Source organism: Aedes aegypti, chromosome 2 (assembly GCF_002204515.2).
Source record: "Aedes aegypti strain LVP_AGWG chromosome 2, AaegL5.0 Primary Assembly, whole genome shotgun sequence".
Classification (NCBI taxonomy): Eukaryota; Metazoa; Arthropoda; class Insecta; order Diptera; family Culicidae; genus Aedes; species Aedes aegypti.
Window position 1 is genome coordinate 334,658,377 of NC_035108.1, and position 19,528 is coordinate 334,677,904.

The 19,528-nt window shown below is 36.2% G+C and overlaps 1 protein-coding gene across 2 annotated transcripts in view; it reads left to right on the forward strand.

Annotated features, from left to right (window-relative positions):
- LOC5575982 overlaps positions 1 to 19,528 on the forward strand; it is a 526,418-nt gene that overhangs the window by 64,620 nt on the left and 442,270 nt on the right. For both annotated transcript variants that reach the window (XM_021846000.1, XM_021846001.1), the window contains exon 3: positions 13,372 to 14,181. In XM_021846000.1, coding sequence (XP_021701692.1) covers positions 13,372 to 14,181 — 810 coding nt within the window. The remainder of the gene's footprint in view (positions 1 to 13,371; positions 14,182 to 19,528) is intronic.

Genomic DNA, 19,528 nt, shown 5'->3' on the forward strand with positions numbered 1-19,528 from the left:
AGTCTCCAACAACCACAATCGTGTCAGATACACAAGAAAGATCGCAAATTTTTTTAACAGCTGATGCGTGCGTTGTGTAAACTTCAGGAGGAGAAGTGGGTCGTATGTAAATACCACAGAGATGAATCGTTGTCTCCGGTAGTATTACAGAGACAGCGACTTGTTCCAAGGAATTACAGTCAGTTAAAGTAATAGATGAACAACGAAGAGCAGATTTCACTGCAATTAGCACGCCGCCGCCACGTTGAAGAGAGCTGGTTTGCTTGTTGCGATCGCACCGGAAAATTGTATAATTTGAAGTCAGCTCGGAGTTTTGTATGTCGGCGTGCAGCCCGGGTTCCGTAAGTATAATAATGTCGTAGTCGCAAGTTGCCGTGATCAGGAAAAAGTCAGTGGTTTTTGTGCGCATGCCTCGAACATCTTGATAATAAACTGCTACATTCTTGATGTCGTGCGTGGAAAAAGCCCGATGTGTTTCTGGTACTGGATGGTGGGGATCCACTATGCGACCTAGGAGTGGGAAGACCATCAGGGGCGGTAGATGCATTGCAGCTTAAAAACTCACCAGAGGAAGGAGTTTGGAAGACCCCTTGACCACTTCTACACGCAGGAACGGGGCGACTTTGATGGCAGGAAACACACGCTGGATTGTCTGGAAAGCCAGGAACTAGCTCGACTGCGGTAGAGGGTCTAGGGACTTCCATAAAACTTGGCTGCAGGCGCCCCGTTTTTCGAATGCATGTTGGTGACGTTGTTGATGCTGAAGGCCCGACGCTAATGTGGCAGGGTGTATTGAAAGCTGCATTCCCAGGTGATGAGAACATTGCATCGTGAACACGGTAGCAACTAGAAGTGGTAAAACTGTCAGGAAGGCAACACGTTCTGATGAAATCATACTTGCCTGGGGTATTGAGTTGGGAGACCTCTGATTTGGATCCAAACACAGGGCCAGGGCGACTTGGACGGCAGGAAATCGAAGCTGGCGGAGCGAAAAAATGGGTGTATGGCACGACTGTGTTGGATGAACCAGAGGCTCCCACTGAAGCTGTACATCGTGCGCCCTGGTGTCAGCAGTCGGCAGTGATCATAGAAGAGGGAGCATGCTGCGGGGTCTCCAATGAGTCAGTCATAATTATCGACGGAGAACAAGGGTCCGGCATCCAAAAGTTCTTACAAGGGAAGGTCACGATGGTGTTACACGGGGTTTGCAACCGGAGTATTTTTGTTAGATTCTACATGTCGAAATATGAAAAACCCCAAAGCCTTTCGGGTGATGGACCAGTGGTGTAGCCAGGAGGGGCTCTGAAAGGGGCAATTTTGTACGTATATTATATTATTAAGCTAATTGGAAATTTGACATAAATACTTTTCTAATATCTATTGTGATGGTAGAGAACAGAATTGACATTAATGTATGTTTAAAATGTATTTTCCATGCCACAGGCGCAATCGGGATGGGTTTAGTATTGGTATACTATTCTAATAAAACCAAATTTGTTTTGGTATCCATATTCCATGTTAGTTACGCCAATGACATGGAAAAAACATTTTAAACATACATTAATGTCAATTCTGTTCTCTACCATCACTATAGATACTAAAAAAATATTTTTGTCAAATTTCCAATTAGCTTAATAATATAATATACGTACAAAATTGCCCCTTTCAGAGCCCCTCCTGGCTACACCACTGGTCCATCACCCGAAAGGCTTTGGGGTTTTTCATATTTCGACATGTAGAATCTAACAAAAATAGTCCGGTTGAAAACCCCGTGTAACACCATCGTGACCTTCCCTTGTTAGCACGATTGTCCTCGAACTCTCTAAACAGGATTCCTTTCGGCCAAGATGATGGATCAAGAGCTGAAAGGCGGTACTTGGGATCGACACCAACTTTGAACGATATGAAGTTCAAGGAGTTGACATCTGTGCCTTGTTTAACCAATGGAACTGCTTTAGCTGACTCACAATGCAAACTGTCTTTCGTTAGTTTTTCCACAATGTCGGGCTTCACACTGGTATGTAAACGAGACAGATAGATCCAGAACAGAGGGGTTGGTGGAGGCACTGTAGCAATACTAACATCATCGGTAGATTTTGTTCCTCCGAGTAAAGGTTTAGCGATTGGGGCCAATTCCTCAGTGCGTCGGCGTTTCATTGCACGACGACTGACAGAGTCCGCAATTGTTGGAGTGGTCGATTGAATGCGGCTAGAAAGTTGGGCAATTTGTTCACTGTGTTTTGCCAACACGCTTTTTAATTCAGCATTAGCCGCTTCTTGATTCTTAGTCAGTTCGTTGATCGAATTTCCGACAGATGAGATAGCGTTTTGGAAGCAAACAATCTTCCTTAATTTCGTGCACTCATCACACATCCAGAACAAATTTTATGAGTCGGATATGGCTTTGGCGATACTTTTTTCGAAGTTGATGCATCTGAGATGGACGATATGCTCGCAGAATCCCATGCATGTAATCACGTCATCGGCTCGTTTGATGGATTTTGCACAACGATCACAAGCTGACATATCGATGATTTTGTTTATGATTACAGCACCACAATATATATCACAGGTTGGGTTGATGTCAGTTAGCGGTAGGCAGATGTCTATTGTTGTTAAATGAGCTGGATATTGTAAGATGCTCTGACGAAAAGTGATATTATATCACTACAGGTGGACACATAGGCATAAAAACACACGCAATTAAAGCATAAAACGCGTACAAAGCACGAACAAACAAAACGATGATTTATTGGTAACGAAGTAACTAGCAAAATCAATAAAACTGCGGAAGTTTTGGGGTACAATAATTATGAATTGAACAGCGAGACGATTTGTTTGTCCCAAGTACCACCACCGCTGTTTTCGGATAAAATATAGCACGTCAAGTTTTTGAGATACAGTTAACTTTCCCTTACTCGATATTCCGTATCTCGATATCGAGTTAGAGAACCATAGTAAAAGTTGATTTTCATGGCTAACTCGATGGTCCCTTGTAACGCAGTTGCACTGCTTTTGTGTTCTGTAACTCGATACCTCCCTAACTCGATGATCCCTTTAATATCGAGTAAGGGAGAGATGACTGTACTAGCTTTTAGAAAATATAGCTAACTTAATTTAATCTTCTACATTAATTAAAATGTATGTGTCAAAGAATACTTATGAACAAAGGTCATAATACTTTCGATGCTCAAACGTTGGATTTTAGAATGCTTTAGAAGAGTATTGCAACTTGCTATATAAGAGAAATGAAGAATTTTGTAAACCCTTGCAAACGTTACGAAGGGTCAAAAATTTCCAATTTTATAATTTTACAGCATTCTCACAGTCCTTTAGGATTTCCAAAGGACGACACTCTGATGGTCTGCTGGGCCTTATCTCACAGGTTTCTGAACAAGACTCAAACATTTTTGAAGTGATTATAAAATCATCCTACAGGATCCTGCTCATGGGCAGAGCTCTCGAAGAATTTTATAACAGTGTAATAAGAACATGAGTAAACGCAATTGTTCAAAATATTATAGATTCAGTGTTAAGTTTTCTCTACTGGTAGTTTTCCACTGAAATTTTTGTGTATTTGTTTTACATATTATTTCCACCAAATCTTGTTCAAAACATTATTTTGTTTGTTTCATTTGACAGCACTAGAGACAACACAATTGTTAGGTTGTGTCAATCTAGAGTCATTAATTTAAAATTGCCAACCATTAGTTTGAATCAAACAAAATTTAAGGTTGAATTTACCATTCCCTCTTCCGGAATTTTGCTTTTATCATAGTCCATTAAAAGTAAAAAAAAATACATCAAATTATCAATTTACACTTGGTTTTATTGTTGTGTGAAACTATTTTTGAATATGGCTGTTCATAGATAAACATTAATTAATGGCTGTCGGTTGATAATCATCGTTATGATTCTGTACTCGTCAGGATGCCGTCATCTTCCAAGTATGCGTTGATTGTTTTCCGTAAATTTTTACTGATCTTTTGAAAAAGTTATTTGTTACATTTAAAACGAAATACAATCTAGTTATTCGAGGTTTTACCTACCTATCAAGCAGGACTCGTCTCGTCATATTGAAATGTGTAGAGCAAAATCATTGAAAATTGATACGTCTGCCGCCTAGAACTATCTGCTGATATTTTTTCATTATGGCAATAATCTCAAAACAATTCTTGATCCAAACAAAAGCCTTACTATTTATGTTGCATATAATTTGATGCAGCGCAAGACACGAAACAGGTTTATCTCAAACACATTTTTCAATTTAATGTCCGTAAACAAAATGTTTGTTCGATTCAAAATTAGGGTTTTGTTACAACAGGCTAAAATTTAAATCGTTGCTAAAGGGTGGTTTTTTAAAAACTCAAACATTGTTAAAAACAAAGCACGAATTTGTTAGAAACAATAACAATATTAGTTCACAGCAACAAACATTTTATTGGAAATAAAACAATTTATGATTTTGAAAATACCTTAAAAAATGTGTTTCAACAAAACACTTCTAATCGGTTCATCAAAAAAATGGGTTAAAACAATCAATTCTTTAACTTGAATTGCAACAAAAGATATAGTTATTTCAAACTACACCCGAAACTGTTTTTGCAACGGGGGATGCGCACCGTGCAGAAAAAGTTTTCAGTTCAAAATTAAAAAAAAAGGTTCATTCAAATATTACGTAACGCAAAATTTGTCAATTTTAGACCCCCTCCCACCACGTGGGGAGCTTCTGTATGGAAAATTTCAAAGTTTTGTATAGACCGTAACACTATGTGAGACCCCCTCACTCCCCCTGTTGCGTTACGTAATATTTGAACGGCCCCTAAGTAACACAATTTCTTGACGTATCATGCCAAAAAAAAGGTTGAAAAAATCCGTGCCCGAACAGAATCGGGTGTACATGTTTTTATCTCCGTGTGTATTTCATCACGCCAATCTGTCATGAAACAGCCTACTTTCGTGTACTGAAATCAGTAGCATAATGAATATTACGCAACGTTTTTCCATTACACAACTGTACGAAATTTCTAAAAATATTGTACGCAAATCGTTACGACTCGGCATGCCTCGTTAGACTCGTGCTTTGAAAATCATCATTCTACAACTTGTTACGTAAGCTTTTATTTCCATAGAAACTTGCAGTTTCAAAATATTTATTACAAGTAAGGTACCGTGGGGTAAGTGGATACAGAAAAATCAATAGTCAACTTCATTATTATGTACAGCTTACGTGAATAATTTAATTCAAACTTTTTTCTGTGGATAATAAATGAGGGACTAATATACTTCAAATCATCATTTATTTAAATTTTTCTGATTTTTATGTATTGAGTATGAGGGACTTGAAAATTTGCGCCAAACGATCCACTTATCCCACCATAGTGGGGTAAGTGGATCACCACTAAAAAAACTATTCGCAAAACATATATTGTGTGAATATGTATACTCAGAATGATATTGCTCTCGTTCTTGTTATTAGTGCTAGTTATGTCATGATTTGATACTTTAAAAATTTAAAAGTATCTTAATTATATTATTAAGAATATTAATACAGTAGTTCACACTAATTCGAACAAAAAAAAAACCCTTGTAGCTAGAATTATTTTGATAAAATTCTTCTATATATTAACGACAGTTATACTGAAGTATTGTAGGATTATTCCCAACGAAGTTTTCGAAAAACACTGGTAGTTTAAAAATATTAGTTACATCTATGTTTGAGTAACAAACTGAAATCTTCTTATTCTATTTATGAATGTATTTCTATTATCTGTCTAGAACAATTTATATGGTCAAATAAGGTACGATATTATGTTTTCAATTGGAAAATTTGTATATTTTGCTCTTTTACAACTCAGCTTCAATAAACCACGAAAAGTTTTGTTTCAATTTTGCAATATTCATTCTCTTATATTTTCTTGTACCAGAAATATTAACATAAATTTTAGGTGTATTAATTCAAATTTTCTATAGTCAATTAGACAAATTCAAGCTAGTAATGAGAAAAAGTAAAAACAAAACAATATTTGCGAGTATTCAAACTTATTCAAATTATCGTAAGCAGTCTGCCAATAAATTATAATAATACTTGATCCACTTACCCCACCCCATTAAAAAGTGGGGGTAAGTGTATCATGCCCAATATATCTGTATTTATTTATAAAAATCACATATTTTTCATTGTGATTCATTCAATAAGAACTGAAATGTTCACCATGCGTTGAAAAAACTAGTAGAATTTGATTTAAGGTAGAGATACAATGGATTTTTGATTGACGGAAAACAATTTTGAAATTAATTGATTTTTTGCAGTCAACATGTTTGCTTGTGTTAGTGTACGTGTAGTACCAGTTTTGCATTAGTATCAGTGTGGACGTAAGAACATAATCTAAAACGATGCAATGGTGCAAACACATTCAACATATTCAAGTATTTATGCTCAATATGGACAAATGATCCACTTACCCCACTGATACACTTCCCCCACTGTACCTTATTTTTGTTCGAAAACGGAAATATTTCCGTTGCTTTTGTAAATATTTTTGTATCGTCTGTTTCGAACAATTAATATGGTCAATTGTCGTACGATTAGTTGCTTCATCAGTAGAATTTGTATAATTTGCTCTTTTTTCAATTCAACTTATGAAAACCCAGTTTCCACCAAGAAAAGTATGTAAAATTTCACCATATTAATTCTTTTCTGTATTAAGGCTAAGTAGCCCGTCGTTCGTTTTGGTAACAATCGTGCTCGACAATCTTCGATAAGAATTAGATTTTGCACATGTTTTTGGTATGACAGAATAAGTGTTTTCCATAGGAAAATCGATCATTTTGACTCAAGAATAACTTTTGAAAATGGCCTATAAATTTTTGCATGCAACTTGTTTGAAAAACTCTTACTCTGAAACTGTTGATTTTAGAGCAAAATGTTCTATGAAAAAGTAGTAGTGAATCGTTTGGACCATAAGAAAAAAATATACACTGAAAAAATATTTCATTTATTTTCATTTGAAATTCAAAAATAAAACTTAAATTTTAAATTATCAAAACCCCATTTACAATATTTTTTTAATTTTTGCTATAGAATCTTGATAGTAAACAGATGTTTGGGACAAAGTTTCATGATGGACGAATTTTTTATAAAACAGTTTTTCTTTGAACAATTTTTGGTCGATTTTCAAAATTTTGATTGTTGTCAAAATAAATACGATGATAAGAATCTTGAAATTATTCTGAACCATCATGATTATCTTGATTACTTCTCTAGAAGTAGCCATTTGCAAATTGTCTTAAGTTTAATGCAAAAAATGATAAATTAAATATTAAAATAGGCAATTTTTATTAGTTATTCGCGATTCTCCACCAAGGAAAATAAGTAAGTGGAAAGAAAATGGTCTTTACTCTCGAAAACGTATTGTTGTTGATGAAGAATCACGAACAACTAATGAGAATGACCTATAAAGATATTTAAATAATATGCTTTGCGTTAAACGTGATATGATTTGAAAATGGCTACTGCTAGAGAAGTTATCCATATGATCATTATAATTTAGAATCATTTAAAGATCCTTATTGTATCATCAGAACGTATATATTCGAACAAAAAAAACTTGAAATCAACCAAAAGTTGTTTTTGGAAAAACTTTTTTATTGAAAATTTCTTCATCATGGAACTTTGTCCCAAACATCTGTTCAATATCAAAAATTTGTGGTGAAAATTTGAAAATATTAAAAATTGGGTTTTTGTGTAATTTAATATTAGTAATAAGCTTTATTATTAAATTTTTCATAAAAAAAACATCATAATATATTTTTTATTGTATATTTTTTTCTTATAGTCGAAACGATTTACTACAACTTCTTCAAAGAACATTTTTCTCTAAAATCAACAGTTTCGGTGTGGGCAATTTTCAAATAAATTGCATGCAAAAATTCATAGGCCATTCTCAAAAGTTATTCTCGATAAGAAAAAATGTCAATGTGATTTTATTTGTGGAAAGCTATGGAGATTCTTCTGTTTAGCTTTAACCTGCGAAACCCGAGCAGAAGGAAGTTGCTTCTAAATACTAAACTATGGCATTCCATAGCAGATAATGTCCAATACTTACAACCTGAATGAGGTATGAAAGAGGCCACAATAAGAAGTAAGATGCTTCTACAAGGCCATCATGGTCACTGCATGCCGCGGATCACGATTTCCGGATGTTCCGGGGAGCCGGTTCCGGGGCCATTTTTGGAAGCGAGTAAATACTATCATGCGACACATCAAACTTCATGATTTTTCAAATAATTGCATTCTATGACTGGACTGCATAGTTCAGAACCCATTTGGCCACTTTGAAACCGGTATCCGGGTTTCATAGGAACCAGTTCCGGGGTCAATTATTAAAAATCAGTGAACATTGTCATGCGACACATCAAACTTCGCGATTTTGAAAGCTATTACATTCTATTGGTGAGCCGCAACGCTTGGGATCTATTTGACCACTTTGGAATCGATATCCGGGATCGGTTCGGGGACAATCTTCACAGGCGACTGCACAGTTCAGAACCCGTTTGGTTATTTTGGAACGGATATCCGGGTTTCCGAGAAACCGGTTTCCGGGTCACCCGAGCAGAATAAAATAACTACTGAATACCAAACTAAGGGGGACCTTCGTTAGCCGAATGGTTAGAGTCCACGGCTACCAAGCAAAGCCATGCTGAAGGTGTCTGGGTTCGAATCCCGGTCGGTCCAGGATCTTTTCGTAAAGAAAATTTCATTTACTTCCCTGGGCATAGAGTATCATCGTACTTGCCACACGATATACGAATGCAAAAATGGCAACTTTGGCAAAGAAAGCTCTCAGTTAATAACTGTGGAAGTGGTCATAAGAACACTACGCTGAGAAGCAGGTTCTGTCCTAGAGAGAAGAAGAAGAAGAAGAACCAAACTAAGGTGTTCCATACCAGATAATTTCCAATACATACAACCTGAATGAGGTATGAAGGAGCCCTGCATAAGAGGTAAAAAACCTCAAATAATACCTTCTGCATATTCTACAAATATCAAGCTGATAATAAGATCAGGTATTGTAATACTTAAATAATACATGATGGATTTTCACATAAAAGTGAAATTTTTTAATAGTACAGTGATACCTCCATGAGTCGATGTTCCATGACTCGATATCGACTCATGGAACCATACTAAAAACCAAATTTCATGGTTGCTATGATGGTCCCTAGAAGCAGCTTTCCAAAGGATTGCTGTTCCATTACTCGATATTTCCATGAGTCGATGGTCCCTTCAATATCGACTCATGGAGGTTTCACTGTAGTTCAATACCTCCAGCAGATCTCAATAGCTATCGAATACCAAAATGAAGTATTTTTAATTGTTTTAAACATCTTTTTCCAATATCATTATAATACCAAAATGAGGTATTGACAACTGAACAATGCCTAATTATGATACGATACCAAAATATAGTATGCATGAGTTATTGTGAGTTATTTTTTCCTCCTCGGGCAATCATTGAAAATCAGTAAACAACGTCATGTGACATATTGTTATTATCAATATATTGGGATTCTGTGGAACCGGTTCCGGAGTAATATTTTTTTAGATGAGTCTTCGAAGGTAAGTAAATACTGCCATACATCAAACTTCAAGATTCTGCAAATTGTTGGGTGAGTTGCACAATGTAAAACTCATTTGGTCACTTAGGAATCATAATATGATTTCCAAGGAACCAGTTTTCGAAGCCGTGTAAATACTTTCATACGACAGATCAAATCACTGCAACGATTTTGAAGCTGTCGAAGTACATATGACTATTCTGGGACTGATATAAGTTTAACTGGGTACTAGTTTTTCATCCTTTGATTGCTCATAATTATTTAAAACTAACACACTTAGCTCAAATCACCGAAGTCGGTAATTCGTTTACCGAAATCTCAACAGCTGAACGGTCGGTAATCAGTTCGGTAAACGAACCGATTACCGAAATTTCGGTAATTTGAATTTTTCAGCGCAGTTGTCAAAACTACCGATCGTTCGGTGTTTTTTTTACCGAAAAATTGTAATCCATGACCGCCGGTTGTGTTTTACCCCTGGATGCTTATCAGCAACATAAAAAATAGACAAAATACCACATAATCATCTTCATATTTTTATTCCATCATCATGATTGTACAATTGTACATGTTCATTCACGTTTAAGCTTCATTACGACACGGATAAGTAAAGATTCAAGCAAGTCTGAAGATGGGGTCGTCGTTGTTGTTGAGGAAAGCTGACTGCGTTGCTCCCAATATGGGACGAACAAAACGGGTAGCTGCTTGTGCATGGCGATTTCTAGAATCCGTACTGAAAATAATTTTGATTTTTACTTTATAGAACATTCAAAGACTTGCATGCTTACCTTATCGTAATAGCTTTTACACAAAATGTTTGCAGCTTCTGAAGACTCACCAGGGAAAGATAATACATGACAGCAAGCGTCGATGGCGTCAATTTTCAGATTTACCGATTTCGGTAAACTAACAGATTAATTACCGAAACATCGGTTGAATATTTCACCGTTGTCGGTAATGCTGACGAATTACAGACGCGTCAGTAAAAATGATGACAGATTCACGTCGATTCACCGAAATTCAGTAATTTTGCTGTCAAAAACTGCTTGATTACCGAAACATCTGTAGTTTAGTAAATTACAGATCAGATTCGGTGATTTTTTTTACCGAACTCTCACACTCTGTTTGAGTGTGAAGTGTACCGGCGAACTTTGTCTTGCCATCAATTAGGCTGTTCATTTAAAGTTTTTTCTATGATAATTTTTTTTATAGATCTTTCCGTTGAAATTGTATCCAGGATCACATAAAACACCTGAAATGACTAAAATTACAGGAGAAATACTGGAAAAATACGAAAGAATACTTTGAGCTAACTCTTGAAATTGCAACACAAATTGGTTCAAAACTTCATCAGGGAATAGCTTCAGAAATCTCTCCAGGAATAACAAAAAATAATCTCTAATTCTAATGAAATTTGTCTACAGATTTTTTTGTAGAAATTCTAAAGAAATACCTTAAATAAATTAAACATTTGTATAGAATTCTGAATTATCACTTATAGAGCTCTAAAGAATTTCTCAAGAAATTGCTTCACAAGGGAAGATTTCTCTATAAGTATTTCTAGAGGAATTTTTGAAAGACAACTTTTGTAAAACTGTGATACAGTCGACTATCCACGTTTCGATATCGAAGGGACCATCGATATAGGGAGAGATCGAAACAACGAACATTTGTGTAAATGAACACTAGATTGAAAATCACTCCGTTGCCAGGAAAATAGAAAACAAACAGACGTCATTTCGTATTTGAAATTTGTTTTGGATCACTGAAACGTAGTCTAGTAACCTATGATAATGGGCATATCGGCATATGGACAGAAAATCTGGAATGAAATTCACATCAAGATAGGTAGATATCGAGATATGGAGAATGAAAATGTTTGCAAAATGAAGGAACTGAAGAAATCATCGACATAGGGAGATATATCAAGATGTAGAACATCGAGATGTGGGGAGTCGGCTGTGGTTATTCCGAACAATGTCATGATCAACTCTTAATTAATTCATGTCTATGTAGTCAAGATCCTGAGATATCCGCAAAACAAATGTTTCATGCTCACTAGCGCCGCCTGTTGGCAAAATTTTGAATCTCATAGCTTTTATAATGGTAGTCCTTGAGCTGATGAACAACTTTGCCGAAGACGCCACCGTTCTGAATAGTCATAATCCAGAGCTATCCGCAAAACAAAATTCTATGCTCACTAGCCTGGTGGTGGAATTTCAAATCTCATAACTTTTAGAATGATAGTCCTTGAGCTACTGAACAACTCTGCCGAAGACGTCATCTTTCTAAGTGGTCAGGATCCTGAGCTATCCGCAAAACAAAAATTCTATGCTCACTAACGCCGCCTGGTGGCAAAATCTAGAATCTCTTGGTTAGAATAACGATAGTCCTTGAGCTACTGAACAACTTTGCCGAAGACGCCATCTTTCTAACTGGTCAGGATCCTGAACTATCCGGAAAATAAAAATTCTATGCTCACTAGCGCCGCCTGGTAGCAAAATCTCGAATCTTTTGGCTAGAATAATGATAGTGCTTGAGCTACTGAACAACTTTGCCTAAGACGTCATCTTTCTAAGTGGTCATGATCCTGAGCTATCTGGAAAACAAAAATTCTATGCTCACTAGCACCGCCTGGTGGCGAAATCTTGAATCTCTTGGCTAGAATAAGTTTCTAAGTGGTCAGGATCCTGAGATATCCGCTAAACAATAGTTGCATGCACACTTGTACTGTCTGGTGGCGCAATTTCACTTAAGCAGTGTTGCCAGCTACGAACAAAATTTTGAACCCTTCATGAAAAACTGGATTACAGTTGAAGAGTATTGCTATGCTGCTAAGCATTATACTTTTCTGTTCCGCTCAAGTTTGATGATTTTGATCTTTACTTTATTCTTCTTAAACAGTGTTGCCAGTCACATGAACATTTTTGATTTGGCCGACTGTATGGCACGCAATACTTCCTTCAACTTTGGGGAGCATTCGGTATCGTTGTCTTTAAAATTTGTTGGTATTTGCATATCACACCCTCATAAAATTGGCTCTCTTGATAACAATCGAGCAGTGTTGCGATCTATTACCAAAATATGAAAACTTGAATGGCCATTTTGGAAAGTTCCCAACCCATGCTTCAACTTTGCCGAATATCTCGAATCAGTATTTCCGCATCTAGACGATGCATTTTTCAAAAACATAATTATAATCCTGATTTTTTTTACGACCAATTTTTTTACGACCCCCTGAAAACGGTCGTAAAAAGAGGTTGGGGTGTATTATCTTTAAAAATTTTAATGTTTGGTGTATCGTATGACAGTATAAACTCATCTTTTGATCCCTCAAACAAATCTGGGTTTCTAGATAACGATTCCAAAATGACCATATGAGTTCTACACTATTCAAATCAGTCATTCTCGGAATCCTGGAAATCGATTTCAAAGTGGCCAAATAGGTCCCAGGCGTTGCAACTCACCCATAGAATGTAATGGCTTTCAAAATCACGAAGTTTGATGTGTCGCATGATAGTATTTACAGGTCGGACTCGATTATCGAATCACAAAAAGAAAAATTAAAATCTGTTATTATATGCTGCAAAAAACAAAAATGTAACAGCCCAAAACGTGTTTTTTCCAACACTCGTTTAGGGGGGTTGGTAATGGAAGGATTAAAAATGTTTCGTACCTACTTGTCTTTTCACTTTTCACTAATGCACAGTTCACTCACGAAAATCCCACCGCATTTTCCCTTCTCATTCACAGCGTGACGCATTCCTTTTCCTCGCAACGGGTAGACAAGCTGACCCTGGAGGAGAAGGAAGCCGGCCAACGGTTCCTGCAAACGTTGCGGCGCAATCATCGCGAGCACGAGAAATCCCCCGGCGAGATGGTACCGTTGATGGGGGCGGTTCACTCGGCCAACGGGTCTACGTCAGTGCCGGTAAGTGCTCGCACGGTGAAAGACAAACGAAGCTCACTGCGGGCCACTTTGGAGCATCTGATTGTGCGGTATCTACGACGGATCACCAGCAGCGGCGAGGACGAGGAAGATGAAGAAACCGGGGGGTATGAGGTGTCATCGGTGCGCTACCGTCGACAGGTGGTATCGTCTACGGGTGACCTCAACGGAACTGGGACTACCGTTGAGTTTGGCGGCGGTGACAATTCAACGGAAGTGGTTGGGAACGAGGGACCAGAAAGTTCGGTGGAGATTACATTGCTCACCAATGACAGCGATATCAGTGGAAATGGCAGTGCTATGGTGGGTAGTGATTCAAGTGAGATTACGGAAGCCAGTGGGTTACCGGGTGGGAGCAGTGCTGTAGTGGTGGAAAGTGCCAACGGGGGGTCATTCAGCACCGCGATGCCGATTGTTGATGAGAAGAGTTCTAAATTAGTGGATGACGGCGGTGAACGACCGGTTGGGAAAGGGTCACGCAAGCACAAAGCCAAGAAAAAAGAATGTACCAGCATTCGCAAGCGGATTGCTCAGCTGGATCGATTCGAGATGGAGAAATCGATGCGGAACGATTCATTCCGGGAGTACAACATTCGGAGCGCGCTCAACTACAGGTATGTCTCATTGATGATTATTTTGAAGAGTGTATGGCATTTCCCCGAAAATGTATTACCCGAATGCATTGCACTTGAATGAGTTTTCCAGAATGTAGTTCTAGTTTCCAGAAAAAATACTGAAGTTCAGATTATAGATGTGTGGCAGTTAGACATTTAGCCGAATAAACATTTGGTCAAATTTCGTCTTCTTAGGATAATAGGATATTCGTTATTCTTGTGATATTTTAAATTATACTGTTCCAATGATTATTGGTACTAAGATGATAATATATCATCAGCTCAGAACTTTTTTTCATTTAAATGCCAAATAGCAAATAGTTCATTAAGTGTTTATTCATTAGCCTACAGATAAAGTCTATTGTAACTTCTGAAGCGACGTAACGTTATTTACAATTTTATAACGAAAGTCGAGAAACGCCATGCTTTTTATTCGTTTTCTGACATTCAATAAAATTATAACCAAATTTAGCACTATACCATTTAATTCCAACTAGAATTTGTATCCTCTGACAGATATGTATGCGTATTTCGACCTCAACTGTGAGACCATCTTCAATGTCTAGTACCTACACGACACTGGAGTCGACCTATCACAGTTCGTTCAGGAAAACAATTTCCGGGAAAAAACCATTCGGGGTAAAGCTTTTCGGGGAAATTTCGGACAATATATTTTGAAGTATAAAGCAAGGGGAAGGGGTATGGACTGTGGTTTCAGTTCCACCCAATACTCTGATGCGTTTCCCATTGTTCTATGATTGATTGGATGATGCCATCCCCATCGAATCAATCCAAAGTTAATAGAGTAGAAATTCAATCTTGGGAATTGCCTGTAGTTTGTCTTTCCCCGCTGGGAGATGACGACACGGTTCGAATGTGTGTACGTACATCTTATTTTGTTTCGCATTTGTCAGAGAATTGATCGAGAAGCATTTGTGGTGCGGCTGCCGACCGCATTACCTATCGTTCTATAGATCAAGCGCTTTTTCTTTTCGTTCCGTCTCATTTGATTGATGTCCGTGATGTTGTAGGCATTAAGAAGTTACAGGCAATTTTGTAATTCTCGAGTTAGAATAGTGTATTTCTTCGTGTGGCAAATGTTTTCTTGTAGGCTTTTGAGCTATGCATAAAGATCTATTCACAACATGACAATCAAGAATGTTTAACCCTCCAGTCGTCGCGCGGTTCGCTACCGTCAGAACCACCACGCTGCTGTTGTGAGCGAAAAGCGAGCTTTTTTCACCAGTGTTGTACAAAATACAACAGCGCGACGACTGAAGTGTTAATTAACATAATTAGTAATCAGTAAGCAAGCAATTGATCAAAAAGCTGGCCATTGTAATGCCAAAATATAACCGTGCTTTTCAGCACCATTAATACTAGTTTTGGTCCATGTTACATCAGTTGTTTTTACCCGAAATGAATTTTACAGTTATTTGAGTACAAAAAGCAAAATTTCTGTATGCTAAGGGGCTTGATGTGAAACAATTTGAAATTGAACTTCTATACTGCACCAAAACTTTAAAGGCATTAACCGCTCTAGCGGTAGCCTAATTTTTTACTGCAAGCAACTTTTTTGTTTTGCGGTTTTTTTGCACAATTTTTTTACAAGTTCTCAAAAAACTCTTATAGTTTTAGAATCTGTGTCAACATTGATCATTGGCCATCTGGATCCAGAGATATTCCAAAATTCCTTGGGAGACTGACGCGTGTTATGGTTACGCGTCATGGTTACGTCCCCATGTATTTGTATGTATCTCAGGCTGCAGATTTTTTATCGTATTCGGACACAGGAAAAAATATTTAATTTTCAATGTGATGTGAACTGAAGTCTACTGTAAAAATTAATCAAATTCGTGTGTTGTTACAGCATAATGTAAATTTAAATGAATATACATTCTATTTTCAAATGATCATGTAAATTTAAAATTAATTCGATTGAAAAATGATGGATTGTTCGTTGAAATTTAGGTTTATTTTGATGCTCCAAATATGTGCATGAAAATAAACTTAAATTTACAACATATTTTTAGCTGTGGATATTCACTCTTCGGAACAAAACATTAATGAAAGCATGTTGTGAAAAAAGGAAGCAACTTGGTGCAGCCGTCTTTGAGTAATGAGCATTTATGTTGCTGGTACCACGTTGGCCAAATAAAGATCTTGAAAACTTCAAAAAACCTCATATCGTGAATTTCAGATATCACTACGAATACTTAACCAATTTGAATGAAAAACATGACATTGTATAGGCCACATTTTATTTTTTCGATAAGTTGACGGAAAACATAATGGCCGCATATGACATTTTATATGAAAAATGTCGGTCCCCTAAGGAACATTGGAATATCTACAAAACCAAATCACCAATCATCAATATTGACACGGATTATTTAACTAGAAGAGTTTTTTGAAAAATTGTAAAAAATGGATGCAAAAATATCGAGAAACTAAAAAGTTATCGCGATTTGAAATTTTTTGGCGGTAAAAAATGAAGCTGCCGGTAAAGGGGTTAAACTCATACAGGAAGACACAAACAACAGTGTAATGTTTATTTTGGTTTTGTTGCTAGTACACGTAAGTAAGAAAATCAGAGCACTATTTTGATATTTCTTCAATTCAATTTCTTCTGAAATTGTTATTAGGACAGAGGCGCAACCATGGGAGAGGATGCGGTAGAACCGGAAAATATAAGCCTTACCAAGTATATTTTTGAAAATCATCACTACATATCTGTGAAACTTCGAGTTATGCCACTATCAATCACCCATACTAGGATTAAGAATATAGGTTAGCCATTTAGTCTGTACGATATTATTATCGAAGATGATTATACAATAAACAATATTATAGACTGGCACACAATATCCTAAAACTATGAAGCCAGACCTGTGCGCCGAAATAATTTTAATCGGCGGCGGCTTTACGGCATTTTTGTACCGGCGGCGGTGTCACGTCGTTAACTAGTTTTGGAAAAATTAAACATCAAAATGTTTGGAAATTGTCTTCTTTTTTCCGGCGTTTTATAACCGCAGGAATGAGCTGGGGCAGATTGGGCTCTCACCTTAGTTTTTAACAAATTACAGGAATTGATGAGAGCTTTCTACACATCATTCATATAACATTGAAAATCAGAAGGAATGTTTTTGTTCAAAACCAATTAATCATCGAAATTTGGTGGTTACATCATTCGTTTGTATCAACTTAAACAGTCAAGCATTCGAAATTGACAGTCCCATATAAAGAGAAGTAAAATTGAAATTACAAACTTAAAAATATGAATATGTTACGCAGAAAAGTGTTATAGCTGTTTAAATTTTTTTAGCTTTACAATTTTCAAAATTATGTTCATCGATAAAATCAACGTTCAAAAACATGATTATTGACAATAACCTATAGAATTAGCTTGAATTTTTTGAGAAAATCATTTTATTATCAATCCGTATTATTTTCTAAAAGTGTCCGAAATAGCCCCATTTTTGTTTTGAAGGACGCAGTTTTTTCGCTATTAAGGTTCCACAGATAATGACGACTTTTATCCCAAATTTCATTTTTATATTTTTTTATTTGGATGAAATTTTGCACATGCTTCCTCTATGCCCAAAAATGCCTTTTTGCATCAATTTATTTATTTATCATACATATCATTCATCATCGGTTCGCCATTTTGACTCTAGCCTTACTTTTGAGAAGGGCCTAAGAAAAAATATCCTTAATCATTTTCAAAAAATTAGAACTTAGAAACGGTTTGTCCGATCAGTTTGGTGCCTTCCGCAAAGTTTGAGGTTATTGTTGGGACTATCTGGAAAAAAATTTACACTGTAAAAAATGTTGTAATTTTTTATATTTCGAAAATAAAGCTTAAAAATCAATTTTCTCAAAAATCGTATTTTTGATTTTTTTTTATTTTTATATATGTTAAAGTAGACAAAAAATGAAGTCTTTTGCACAGTGGGTCAAGATGGAGAAATCATGGACAAAAAAGTTACGATTTTTTTTTAAAAAGTGAATTTTTGAAAGTTGTCATAATAAACTTTTTAAATGTTTTTCAACTCGATTTTATGAAAGTACGCAAAATTTACAACAAAAAAGGTATACGGGAAAACCAGGCTAACTTTTACCGTTTTAAGGATACAGCGATTTTAATACAAAAGTATGATATAATTTTCAATTTTCGGTCATTTTTGAATGTTTTTCGGGGCTCATAAGCCTAGGAATTTGTTCATTGTCTGAAAGAGCAGATAATTTTTGACTAAAATGTTTAGAAAAATATTGATTTGGTAATTTTTCATGGTATGAGGCGAAATAAAAAATGTGCCCTTTAAAAATGATTTATTTATTTTTTTAACGAAACACAACTTCAACATTCAACATTGTGGTATTTTTGTAATTATCAAGAAAATATGGAACAAAATGTTAAAAGTTAAAAAATAACAAAATAACGAATATAAAGCAGTCAATACGTGAAATGCATTTATATCGATTTAAGATAATGAAATATTTCCATTCGAAAACAAAAGCTTTATGAGTAGAGGAGTAACGTGCCCAGTTGTCTCACACAAATATACCTGATGTTTTCTTAAAGTACAGCACGTTGGTATATTTTTGTGGTCGGACAGAAACGTACCTAATAGTTGATTCAAGTACCCATGTTGGTATAAAAAAGAGCTGATGCAGCAAAGACACAAGCAAGTGATAATCAAATGAAAAGTAAAAGATAGCTTAGAACTATGAAGTATAAAATGAACACCATCAACAAAGGTTGTGTTAATTTGTTTTTTTTTTTTTATTTATTTGGTACACCGTCTTCAGTTAAACTGTACAGACTGTTTTAACTCGATAATTTTGCTTTAAAACTATATCGTAATACATAAATCATAAACATGGTACAAAAACTTTCAACTTATAACATGTGTTCAATTACATTCATATTGGCACCGAGAAATTATAACAAAACTGAATAACCACGCAAACAAGCTCACAAAAATCTTTACGCATAACACATCATCACATTTTGTTCATACATAAACAATGATTACAAAAACAAATATTCCTAAATGCTACTACATTGTCATGTTTCTTGTCGGTGAAGGTTTCCACGGATTTTTATTTCTATAAACGAATTCCCGAAATGTTACTCCGTGTGGCCAAGTGGTACCAGTCATGGCTAACAGCTTCCATCGTTTGGGCAGCACTATTCTAAAGGAGATGTAGTCCAGATCCTCGCAGTTTTTCCAGTTAGGTACTAGTTTGGTTACATCCATACACTCGGGTTCTGGAGCACAAAGCGATTGGGATACCAAACAGGCAATTTCTTTCTCTGTTACGTGTCGGTCGATATTCGTTA